This window comes from Copadichromis virginalis, linkage group LG8 (assembly GCF_057382275.1).
Source record: "Copadichromis virginalis isolate Kocher_CV1m ecotype Utaka linkage group LG8, C_Virginalis_male_GT1.1, whole genome shotgun sequence".
Taxonomy (NCBI): Eukaryota; Metazoa; Chordata; class Actinopteri; order Cichliformes; family Cichlidae; genus Copadichromis; species Copadichromis virginalis.
In genome coordinates, this window is record NC_140625.1 from 25,471,139 (window position 1) to 25,484,005 (window position 12,867).

The 12,867-nt window shown below is 41.7% G+C and overlaps 1 protein-coding gene and 1 long non-coding RNA gene across 8 annotated transcripts in view; one reads left to right on the forward strand and one right to left on the reverse strand.

Annotated features, from left to right (window-relative positions):
* Positions 1-12,867, reverse strand: part of tanc2b (tetratricopeptide repeat, ankyrin repeat and coiled-coil containing 2b) — a 174,122-nt gene that overhangs the window by 40,267 nt on the left and 120,988 nt on the right. For all 7 annotated transcript variants that reach the window (XM_085466765.1, XM_085466764.1, XM_085466763.1 and 4 more), the window contains 3 exons: positions 6,691-6,839; positions 1,635-1,818; positions 11-259 (listed from right to left, as the gene is read on the reverse strand). In XM_085466765.1, coding sequence (XP_085322891.1) covers positions 11-259; positions 1,635-1,818; positions 6,691-6,839 — 582 coding nt within the window. The remainder of the gene's footprint in view (positions 1-10; positions 260-1,634; positions 1,819-6,690; positions 6,840-12,867) is intronic.
* Positions 12,410-12,867, forward strand: part of LOC146703508 (uncharacterized) — a 63,271-nt gene continuing 62,813 nt past the window's right edge. The window contains exon 1 of the long non-coding RNA XR_014922022.1: positions 12,410-12,583. This is a non-coding gene — a long non-coding RNA (uncharacterized LOC146703508). The remainder of the gene's footprint in view (positions 12,584-12,867) is intronic.

The following is a 12,867-nucleotide window of genomic DNA, read 5'->3' on the forward strand; positions in this document are numbered from 1 at the left end:
AGGGACTCACCAGCCACAGAATTAGGGCGGGGCATGAGGTACAGAGGGATGGAGTGGGCAGAATGGGAGGACATGCTCTCCAGGTTTCGCTCAGGGATTTTGTTGAGGCTGTAGGTGGAGGCGGTCATGTTTTCATCCACCCTGTATAGGAACGAGTCCATGCCTGATTTCTGAGACTGCCACAGTTTCAGGTTTCCCCGCGAGCCTTCGCCGTATTTGCTGCCTCGCTCCATGTTCTCCGAATAGCTGGTCAGAGTTGCTGCAACACAAACAATGACACAGTCTTTTAGATCATTTCTTTTGTTTTAGACACTGGGTTTGTTTGAGTTTCTTTTGTCATCTTTTCACCCACCCAGCCCATCTGCTTTCACATTTATTTGCTGTTGTTCTGAATCAATGGTATGTTGATGCAATGCTTTCCTCATCAAACTGCAGGTGTTCACCATTGTTGCCAGGAAACAATGACGGCACCTGCTTCGACTTTTGCCTCGCACCAGAGAGCATTTCGGCGCTCCTGATTCCTTTCAATTGATGCATAAATGCCACAGATGATGGCGAGGTATCAAGCTGCTTCCAGTTGGTGTAAAGACCAGGAAAGGACCTTCGCTGTACTGGGAACTGATCACAGACCAGATCAAAGAAGACTTTTGGACAGTACCTTGCTCGGGTCTGGATATGGCATTCAGAATGACCATTTTTCTTTTTGTTGGTCATGACTCAGATTTAAATCAAACTGTTTTGCACAATTCAAAATATCATTTTACGATTTTTGGCTTTAGCACACAATCAGAGTTGTACAGAGTGGTTTGGAAATGCACAGGCCCGTTTTCCCACTGTTGGAACTCTCAGGCGTACTTTCTTTAGTTTTGTTTTTGTGGCAACCCTGCATTCCTTTTACCTTGGATACCTTGTAAAGGCATTTAAGTGATGTCTCTCCTGAACTGACTGCATTTCAGTAGTAGTAGTGGGGAAAACAAAATTTGTTTTGCTTTCTATACACAACAATACAGCATAATGTCTGTTTATTGATCTTAAAAACACTACCACAGAACAATCACAGACAAAGCCTAGTCAGCGCCCTGTATATGGCTAATTCAACAAGTAACAAATACAAATCAGTAATGTACAGAACAGATTTACTAAGGTTTGCGTGCACTGCTACCATCTCAGATTATGAAATTAGGTTTGGTGGGGTTTATTCCAGCTCAGATTTCCAACATCCCACCTCAAACGGAAAGCAGCATTATTTCCTGGGTGAAATGTAGTACCTACTCCGGGGTAGATACCTCCACCATAAACCCAATAAAGCTGCCATTAAGGTCAGCCAATGGGTCAAAACCTGGAGTCGTCTGATTGGTTAACTCAGACAAAACAAGATGTAGAGATACAGTTTTTTAAAGAACCAGCAGAATTACCATGTTCACCCAACTCAATGGCCTAGACATAAAAAAACAAGGAGCCCCAAAGACCACAGCAAAACAAAAACAACCCCCCTCCCTCTTCTCTTTCCCCTAAGATACGATATCATATTGTAACTCAAGTTTCTTTGGGGTTTGTTGCTTCTTCTTTCTGTATTCATGAATGTACTCATGTTCATTACGGGCGTTTTATGTGAATCAGCACGCAGATCTCACCGATAATCCCGCTGTCCCTGCTCTCCAGTGTCGAGGTGGGACTAGTGACAGAACCGTAGGCGCAGTCCCTGTTGCCAGCCTGGCCGGGCATGGCAGGGGGGAGGGTTGAGCAGGGGCTGCCTGCAGGTGGGGAGGCAGTGCTGCTGGTCAGGGTGGAACACGGGCTGATCCTCTGGTTCTGGCCCTAGGATGGACACAAATAAACACAGTTTTAAAGATTTTTTTTGGCTCCCACAGCTCCATTAGCACACATGGGTATTAATGGCAAAAGTACAGCGTTTGAACTTTTAAAATGTGACTCATATGAAGGAAAATGCCATTCCAATACTGCAGTTTTCAAAAGCTCAGCCCCCTGCTGATCCTCTTAGTCCTTCTCCCACATGTATACAAACACATATAATACTAACTCATAATATGCTCCATTTCTCTACAAGATACACTTGAAGAAGTTTTAACAATTAGGCCACGTTGCATAACTAACGAAAATTGCAAATGTACAGCATGTTTACAAACACAAATACACTCAACACTCCTGGCAGTTGCATTTAAAAATACTTAATAATGGTACCTTCACTACAGCCAATACATTTTACAAGTAGCATATGTACTGTATACAGTGATGTGGTTTCTTTTCAGAAAACAATAGAGAGATTCAGTGTTACATTTTAACACTAATACTAACTTTAACTTGCATTTATAGATCCATAGAAACCCCTATTTTCATGCACATTTTCCTCTTCTTTGCCATAACTACAATCTTATATGTAGTATAAATGTATAGTATTTTCAGTCCTGGCACTTTCCAGGCACCCTGGAGTGACTCTATTCGATGTCAGCTCGGGTTAGGAGACAATCGGCCACGGGCGACAAAATATAAACACTCTGCTGCATCCAATCAGCAGCTGCTCTGAACACCCACAGATGTACTCTTGTGCAAAACACATAACCTGCCCAAATTTATAGGATACAAGCATGCAACAGTCACAGAAAAACAAGCAAGCCAAGTAACCACGTATTTGCGTCAGTCACTGAAAGGCACACACGGAAATCTCTCCTAAGCACAGACAGAAAAGAGGGGTGAAGTGGCGCTCAGGGCAAAATCTGGTCTAGTTTAATTTGCAGGAGGAAGTCTGAAGGGACACACCAAGCAAATACATTTTAGATTAGCCAACAGACATCCAGAGTCAGGAGTAATGCTGTAGCTAAATGATTATTTTCAGTATTGATTAATCTGCCAATTATCTGTTGACGGCCTCCTGAGCTTGGAGATGAGAACAGGGTGACAATTAATCGCAGGATTGTTGGTTTGATCCTCAGGTCCACTTGTCCACATGTCAACATGTCCTTGGGAGAGACACTAATCTACTGATTGCTCCAAATAACCAAGCAACTGCTTATTATCTATTCGAGTGGGTGAATGAGAGACAATGTGGCCCTTTGATTTGACTAGCACTGCACAAATGTAGTCCGTTCGCCATTATTTTTGTGATAAAGTCTTCTTATTACACAAACACATGAAAACTTTTATCTAAACGCTGCCGATTAACTGATAAGTTGAAAAATTGTTGTAGTTGTAATTCCTTATTTTTAAGAAAAGCAGCAAACCCTCACACTTGAAAACCTGGAACCATTGAACACTCATATGTTTTCACAATAAACAACTACTCACCTCAACAATACACACACTGCAGAGTACTACTAGATTAGTGGGATAACTGTGACACCTGTAAACACACTTCCACTTTAAGTAAATGCCCTCTGGCTGACACTAAACAGTGTTTCTGTGCCTGCGGAATAACAATTTGTCAACCAGTATTTCAGTCACCGCTGCCCTCTGCTGTCTTCATGGATGAGACCGCTCAAGTGTCATGTTTACAAGAGCTTGACCCCGATGTAACCAAACATCCACACCAGCAGACAAATCTTCAACCCTGCGTGCGCTCAACCACGCCGCAGTTCTATCAGCTCAGATAACGAACGCAGCCTTCTGTAGGTTTGACCTTAAATGTCGCGTGTGGATTGGATTGAACTTGGAGAGCACTGCATCTATTTAGGGAGCGAGAGCACGCGAGTATGAAAGGCAATTAACTGCACCCTCTGCAAGTTGAGGTCACCTTGTTCTATCAGCTGGCGAGGTCTTGCAGCAGCTATTGTAGGAAGTCAAACATGTTAAATGGCAATTTTTTTATAATGATCACTGAATTATAAACGCCCAGCATACCAAAGATCACCTTAAAAATGCCAAAAAGGAGAATTTATGCATTATAGAGGGAGACCCAAAGAAAAACAAACAAAGAATCTTGAATTGACTTCTGCAACAACAAAGATGTTTGCAAGAAAACGAACACACAGTTTTTTGTTTTTTAAATATTGATATTGTGTTCACTGATAAGCCTTTAGAGCCATGTAGCACTTTATTTTCTTCCTTTTTCTGACAGAAGCTGCGTTATTACATCATTTGTCCAGCAGGGTGGCTGGAGAAATGTATCAGAGTAGTATCAGAGCCATTATTTCCCATTATATGTCAAGTGTAACCCCACCAGGGCTACTATGTCAGCCATTTGAGGCTGAGACCATCACCATAGACGCCCATGTGAAAACGCCCAACTTTGAAGCAGCAGCTTTTAAAATTTATTGAAGGGTCTCGACATTATAAATATAAAGAGCCTTGAGAAAACTGTTGGTGTGATTTGAAGATATATAAAGAAAATTAAAAAATTGAAGGTAGCGGTATCCTACCAATATCTGGATGGCATATGAATGTATGTTTTTTATCTTGAGCTAATATTTTTTTGCCCTATCAACAGAGATGGGCGCGTTACTGTAATCTGATTACTTTTTTCAAGTAACGAGTAAAGTAAGGGATTACTATTGCAAAAACTAATTAGATTACCGTTACTTTCCCGTAGGAACGCTGCGTTACTGCGTTACTAAAACCGTGATTTTTTGCGAGAATGTCTCACGACAGTGACGTAAGCGAGTGCGCCGTTAGTGACAACAGCTCTGTGCAGATCAACAATGGATCACATATCGATTGTGGGAGAGAGTATGAGCGTGCAGCGTTTAAAGCGTGGAAGTACTGACCTTACTTTGAGTTTGATTCCATAAAAAGTGACAAAAACATTAGCGTCCATCGTGCGTGGGAAGAAAACTTCTTTTTACAGCGAAAAAAACCCCTAAACTTCCAAGCAAGCACCGAGTGCGCAACGGGAAACTCACAGAGAAAGTCGCGGATTCTTCAACTGACCGCGGCACACCTGCACCAGGGTAAACCTCCGCCTACCCCACTCCTGCTTTACAGGTGAAAATAGAGCAACAGGACCGCTGAGTCTTTGACTTTATTTATTTTCTGCTGTGTTTTACTTGCATCTATTTGAAAGAGTGAGTGTAAACACAAAAAATATTTTATTTTATGTGCTGGAATGTGCAGAAAATAGCTTTAAATGTTAAACTAATTTATTCAAGTCAGAGAATGTTGCATATAATTAAATTTTTGCTTGATGCATAAAGTTAAAAGATTAAAACTGATAAACAAGTTAAAAAAAAGAGACTTTTCCATTTGATTACATTTTGTATGATGGATTATGCAGAAAAAGTAGAATTGGGCTGAAAGATCTATCGCTTTATCACCTATTCAGGTTGTAAATCGTGTTTTTAAAAAGTAACTAAGTAACTAAGTAATTAATTACTTTTGAAAATAAGTAATCAGTAAAGTAACGGGATTACTTTTTTGGGGAAGTAATCAGTAATTAGTTACTGATTACTTTTTTCAAGTATGTTTATGGTTACATCAAGATCTGCTAATCCCTAACTCTGCATATTTTTGTTGTCTTGTGGAGGGCAAAGTGTCAAACCCCTGAATTACTGCACTAACCAAAGTCCATTAAAATCTAGTAAATCCCAAGCAAATGAGAAGAATTACAACAAAAGCCCACTCTTTTATCTGCTAATAGATGGTGTCTCGAGGCAATTCTTGTCATTTTTTGTGGTTAATGAATCAAACAAAATTGCAATCCAGAGAACAGTATTTGGGGCAGATATCTAAAACAATAAGTTTGTACTGTGTGCGCGATGCAGCGGGGTGCTCGTGTGAGTCACGTCTCTAAAAAGAGCCGCTTGAATAAACCTCTCTCAATTTATACACCCCCACTGCTACAGCAGCGCTCACATCAAGCACAGGCAGTCCATCAGTCTAATCGCTTATCCACACTGTTTCAGAGCGAACACATACCTATGCCTGCCTTGAATGCTTCAGCAACAGGTTAGCCCCTTGTACCCCCCCTCCCCGTCCCACCCTGTTTCTCTTTCGCTGCCTCTCCGCGGCAACTGTTTTTCCTTGCACAGTTTGGAAAATTCATACCTGTCAAATTAGGTTTAGGTAGAGATACCAGGGCATCTGCTGCTGAGCTTAGAGCAAGTCTCTTGTGCCAGGAGCTGTTTGTTGCACAACTGACAAATTCACAAATAGAAAGGTTACGGCGCAGGAGCAAAACATTAAGTCTAACCTGCCGCGTGTCGGCTCAAGAAACTTCCTTTGAATAATCTAGAAATAATCTAAATAAGGAAAAAAAATAATCATATTTGTTTTATAAAAAGCTAATTAGGCAGGAGGATATCTGACACTTGATGGAGAGGCACTGGTAATCTCAGAATCTAAAGCACTCTGGCACATGAGGGCAATTTACTGAAAAGTCCTTTGATCTGGCTACCCTGACTTCCAAAGATCTGTCAAAACTGACTGTAAACACGAATATTATGAAGATAAATGTCAAAACAGATCGAATCAGATGTGTTTGTTCAAGTTTCCAAGTGCGATCGCTCACAATGCAAATGTGTGAAAATCACATAGCTTACAAGACAGATTCGACTGTTTGACTCAGATATAGATTAGGATAAATAGAATGAAAGTCTGTAGCTATGACAAGTATTTACTGGGTTAATCTGAGAGAAGGCTTCTTATCAAATTCACACTGCGTGCATCACGTGATGAACTCTATCATCAGGGAAAAAGTGCAGATCGCTGAGAATAGTTTAAAAAAAAGCATATTTCTGGTACCTGTCTCGCCTCGGGTTCCTCCATGCTGTACTGGGTACCGGCTGGCCCCTCGCTCAGTTTGTCTCCGAGAAGGAAACCCAGGCGCGTCATCAATGTGTTGGCTGCCTCATCCACGGACGGAGGGGGGCCCAGCTCCTGGCTTGACTCCCCTGTGGAGGCAGATAGACACAAGGAGGAGGAGGCAGGAGATGGGGGAGAGCAAAAAGAAGAGAAAGGAACGGGAGAATGTGTGTCAGTGGTGGGCAGAAAACTGAACAGCAGCTTATTTTGCCACAAGAAAAAAAACAAAAAAACCCCAAAACCTTACATTTCATTTTTTATATATCCATAACCTCTTTACCTAGAAACACACAGTACACTTGTTACACTCCCTTTGAATAAACTACAGCCCTGACTACACACCTGGACACACAGCACCTGCACGCAGGAAAAGAAAACGAAGCACCCTACCAGAGTTCTCCCATAGCTCAGAGCTGTGCATTACTAACACATTCCCCAACAGCCGGACTTTTCGGTTGAGGTATCTCCTTACATAAACTCCAAAATCCCCTCAGCCACAACAACAAAAACAGTTTAACTGTTTACAAAAAGCTGCCTTCCACAGCGACTAGCAGTAGGCTCCCATACCGACGACAGCTCCTTCCGCACCACTCATCACCACTACGGCTCGAGTGACGTAATGAAATACGCCCTTCACCTGCGTGTGTGTGAGTGAGTGAGAGAGAGAGATCGAGAGAGAAAGAGGTGTGTGCCTTTTCAAGACAAAGCGTGCATGTCCACATCCTTACTCCTATTTACAGAGACTCCTGGGACTAAAGAGAGCAAAGAAAACACCCGGGTGAGCCTGCATGATGATCAGATGATCAAAACCACAAACACACACAAACACACCCCCAGAGCGGAGGGATTTCAGTTGCCAACTTTACAATAGGACCCATTTAAAAATCCCTTAAAGACCTCATCCCGTCACCCAGTTGCCTGGTTACCCCCCACCCATAACAAACCCTAACCAGTGGTATCATGTTTTTCAATCACACTTGGCCCTAGAGGTGCCTACTAGATCAGTTTCATTTCAATTTCACATTATTCACTGGAGTGCCACTCGCAGAGCTCAAGGTTGTGTTAATTACTCACCCTGCACAAAAAAGTGACTGGTGGCTAAATTCAAACAGCTGTAATTGGACATATAAGCCTCTGAATTGGCCCAGACATCAATGTTATTGAAGCCAACAGCACAAGATGGTTGGTTTTTTAAAAAAAAACAGCTCGAGGCAGAGTGTGGTTTTTTTTTCCCCCCTCAGTTTTCCAGCAGGGCTGGTCAAACCAGACTGGCAGGTAGTTACACGAAACTCTGACTGACAGCCATTAAACAGTCCAAGCCGCCACGCCACCTCTCTGAAGACGGACAGCTTGTCTACAGCCTGTGTCCTCTCACTCGTCAGTTCGAAGTCACACACACACACACACAGACGGGCAATCTAAAGCCCGGGCTCCCCTCTCCATTTGCTCATGGGCGGAAAAGGCAGAACACTGTCAGGTTCCTCATTAGATTGACTCCAAGACAGTGTGAGCAAGTAAAGAAGCTGGGTGCCTTCTGACGGAGGGAAAAAAAACCTTTGAATCAAATGGGGACGACATGGGTGCAGTGCTTCAATAAAAAAAACACACACAGCAGCAACCAATAATGAGGTAATCAGAGCATACATTAGGTCCGAAACAAGCTAATTATGTATGAGTTTTAACGAGATGGTGATGGCTTTATGGAGCAGAGTGCATTCCTCCAAGGTCAGTGAATCCATGGGTTTCCCTTGAGGAAGTGTCCATTAATGGAGAAGATGTAGCTGGGGTAAACGTCCTACCTCCTCACCGCTAATACCACAGGAGGACGGCTGAGATGCACTTGGATCGATTCATAGTTTTCAGACACATGACTACAGCAGAGCTCTGATTTGTGTTGGTATAAGCTAACCACAAACCTGTGAATTTTTCATCAATTTCAAGCCACGACTAGAAAGATAAAAACATCTAAAAAGAAGAAAAACAAAATATGTGTGAAAAAACTGAATGTTTTGGACCCTTTTGATCTGTATACAGCATGCACAGCAGTACTTCAATCACTAAAAACAGCCCCGGGTTCCTGCCAGAGCTCCACTTTTGCCGTGTTTTACACATACCTTATTGGGAATCTTTTCGTTAAAGCATAAAAGTTTACACAGTTATGTAAATTTTCAATTTGGAGTGGTCAATATATCTGCTGTGTTGAAGGTAAAGGAGAAGAGGGTAAGTGCTGACTGGTTAATTTCAACTTACAAGTGATGTTTATCGATAAGTGGGGTCATTTTAGTCAACATTTCGGCAGATTACCAACAAAACAGCAGCATCTTTGATAGATTGTATGAAATAATTTTAATCAAATGCAATTAGATTAAATTTATAGGACAACAACAGGTTGGTTTTCGCTTTGGTTTATCCAATGTAATAACTATCATGCCGAGGAACATCTTATTTTGCTGGAAAATAGTCTTTGTGTCACTCACTGGGTTGCATTGTTCTATGTCTGAAACCTAGAACTGGGCATTTTTGTTGCTGCCATCTTTTCTTTTTGAAACCAGTCACCATGAGTGAAGGATACAAAAAGCTTTACCACCATACAGTAGCACGTTGCTAATCATAATGAGGATATGCTGATTTACCGTTCTCGACACTGTTGGGTACCAAAATTTACAAAATGAAGATCATGCTGCATTTGAACAAGATGTGAAACTAGTGAGTAAGATGCTAAACTCATACTAAGGACAACAATCAAGGGAACAGAGGTATACAAAACCTCTTTTTGCAACTAGGAGCGCCCTCTTCTGGTTGTCCTTTTTATACCTGGGAGCCTTGTCCATCTTTTATATACAGTGTATCGTTTTTCCCTAATGATGTGATATCCCATGAAGACCATGAACAGAAGAAACCTACATGAAAAGTAAAGCAAATCATCTATCCATACAGACAGCATGTCATTTCTATGTATTAGCTGCTGTCTTTGCACCAGTCTGAACACTGAGCCACCGAAGGCTTCCCAGTTGACAGACTGGTAGTAGTAAGGAGTGAATATATTAGCAGTCATTAGTCAACTGCTCCCGTAGGTGGTGTGGTGGGGGGTTGGGGCGTGATCGTGATCATGATCAAACATGGGCTCTGTCTGCCTGTGTTAACTTGTGTTCTTTCACTCGTCTCTTTGAATGCTACTCTCTCCCTCACAATCCCCTCTGTTCCCTTTAGTTCTTCTTACTATAGCGTCTGTGTAGCAGCCAGCTGTTGGCCAACCCTGTGCAGGAGCGAGCAGTTTGTCTAGGTTTCTTTTGATGTGGTAACAAAATCTCTAATCTGGATGCCCGAGCCCACAGTGAGTCCCTTGAGCGAACCATAGGCAATCCCTTTGTACATCTTTAAACTCTCCCACTCTAAAAATATGACAGCAGAGTCAAACATATGGCCAAGGCCCAGATTTTTGGCAGTGACGACAATCACAGAGCTGTCAAACTCGAAACAAAAATACCATACCATCTGAATCCTTCTTAAAGCTACCTGTTCTTGTAGCTACTGTAAGGGAGCTACAATCAAAGGGAATATATTATCATAATGTAGGGGTTGTATGTACTGATTTGCTTCTATTTATAGCCCTACCTTTTGTTCTTTAAATACACATTATGACAGTCACATGGTGCCGAAGTCACTGCAAGCAAACATCTAGATCACTTCAAAGCCAGACGCCAAACACACGGCTAAAGGAACTTCAGGCGCTTTTCGTCAGTGTAACATCTTAATAAATATAAAATAAAATTTGCCCAACATCAAAACACATATATATATATATATATATATATATATATATATATATATATATATATATATATATATATACATATATATATATACATATATATATGCATATATATATATTTATTTTAGGGGTGCAACGATATTCGTATCGATATTGAACCGTTCGATACAGTGCTTTCGGTTCGGTACGCATATGTATCGAACAATACAACATTTGTAATTTATTTTATCAATTTTCCTTCTGACGATGCTGTCTGTGTGGAGCGCTCAGTGAATCTGCGTTCGACTACTCCGCCTAGGCTGCACTGTCGAGCGCAGATCCACTGAGCGCTCAACACAGACAGCATAGTCAGAAGGAAGAGCGCAGGGCAAGCTAGTGAGACAGAAGTTAAGCTCTCCTTGCAACAAGCAAATTGAACCTCATTCAGATCTGGCGTTTGGAATTATTTTGGTTTTCATGTGACGTATGACCCTGAAGGTAAGCGAGTCATGGACTAAAGTAAAACAGTATGTTGGATGTGCCATGCAATGCTCAATTACATTGGTGTGAACTAGTGTGTTAGCGCAGTTAGCTCATTAAGGTGTTGGCCGTCTAGCCCCATGCACGGAGCGATCGGCGGTAGCTCGTTAACGGAGATTTGCCGTGTTGTGGCGTTAAGGTCATTTCAACGAGATTAACCTGAAAGCACTAGTGGGAACACAACGAATATGACTGCACATTTACGCCGACATCATCCTAGTGCAAAGACAAAAACAACAAGCATGCTACTAACTTTAGCCGAGTCATTTAGACAGCTGTTAGCACATGATTCTCCTTATGCTGCTGAGAATATAGCCCAGAAGAAGCGGATAGTATAGCTTTTATTTTGGAAAGAGCCATTTCTCTGTAATAAACTCTCTTTTCCAAAGATGATGTGATTCCTCAATCAGATACAGGGCTTGCAATATCGCTAGCCCGACGTCCCGGAGCTAGCGATTTTTTCAGTCGGGCTACCAAAATCTATCTCTTCCCTGCCCGTCGGGCTATTGTAGGAAAAATATATGTCAATGCTTTTGCATTCTTTCGGAAATGTAGCTGGGTAATTATGTCATTGGCATCGGTGAGCCACTGTCAATATGTGACATATTGAAGTCGCGTTTGAATTTGCGCTTGTTTTTTTGCTTTCACTTTGCAATCGTGTGAACTGTGTATAGAGAGCGACAGCACTGATCTGTGAGTGATGATAATTTGTGCACCAATTCCTCTGACATCGTCTTATTAATCGTTAGCTTACTATGCAAACATGACAAGTGAAATCTCCCGCAGCAAGCTTAAACATGTGAGAGGTTGATCGCGCAGAGAATTGCTGAGCTTATGTGAGTGAGTGTGTAAAAGCATTTCAGTTCTGCTGAGCCAAATAAGACAGGTCAGGGTGAAGAAGTGACAGCCAAAGAAAAGCTTACCACAAAACGGAAAAGTTATGACAAATCAGACTATAAGGCAAAAAGAAAGTGCAGCTTTATGGTTTCATGGACAAAAGAATCTCTGTGGCTGCGATATGACGAGCTAAATAACCAGGGCTGCACATAAGTGGTCCGCAGGTGCGCATTCGCTGTCAAAATAAAAAACACGCATAAGGGTTAGGGTTAAATTTAAAAACTGTACTTTTGAGTTAAAATATATATTTATAATTTTAATAAATGACAAATTAAAAATGCATGAACATTTTTTTGTATCGAAAAAATATCGAACCGTGACACCAAAGTATCGAACCGAACCGAACCGTGAATTTTGTGTATCGTTGCACCCCTAATATATATATATATATATATATATATATATAAATGCAGACTTCTCTCTATTGGATTCCTGAGCTGCGAAGGAGACAGATGGTTGCCATGGCAACTATCTTTGCGCGCAGCTAGGAATGTGTTTCTGTGCGAGCGCATCTGTTTCTCCCTGGCCGTCCATGGATCTGCCCTCGCGCACCGACGGTGAGCCAGAGAGAGCAGGAGAAGCATGTGTGCTGCAAGCAGGGGACTGGACCGGACAGGAGAGGTTATAAATAGGCCTGAGTAGCAGGTGAGATAACACATAGCATTTGGTGGCTCCTATTTCACCTCTACCTGGGAGCAGTAACTTCAAGGTTCTCGAAAAGTAAGCCATCACATTTTTAAAAAGAAAAAGTTAAATACGCAAGGTTCAAAGATAAATTTACCTGAAGAGGACGTGGCACTGATTGAAAAACGAGGTTAAAGTGGTGTTTGCAATTTTACTTTACGGCTTTGGGGAGGAAAAGAAAGCTTGAATAATACAAGTAGTGAAACGTATAGACAAAGACACCTGAAAATCCAGGAATGTAGGGC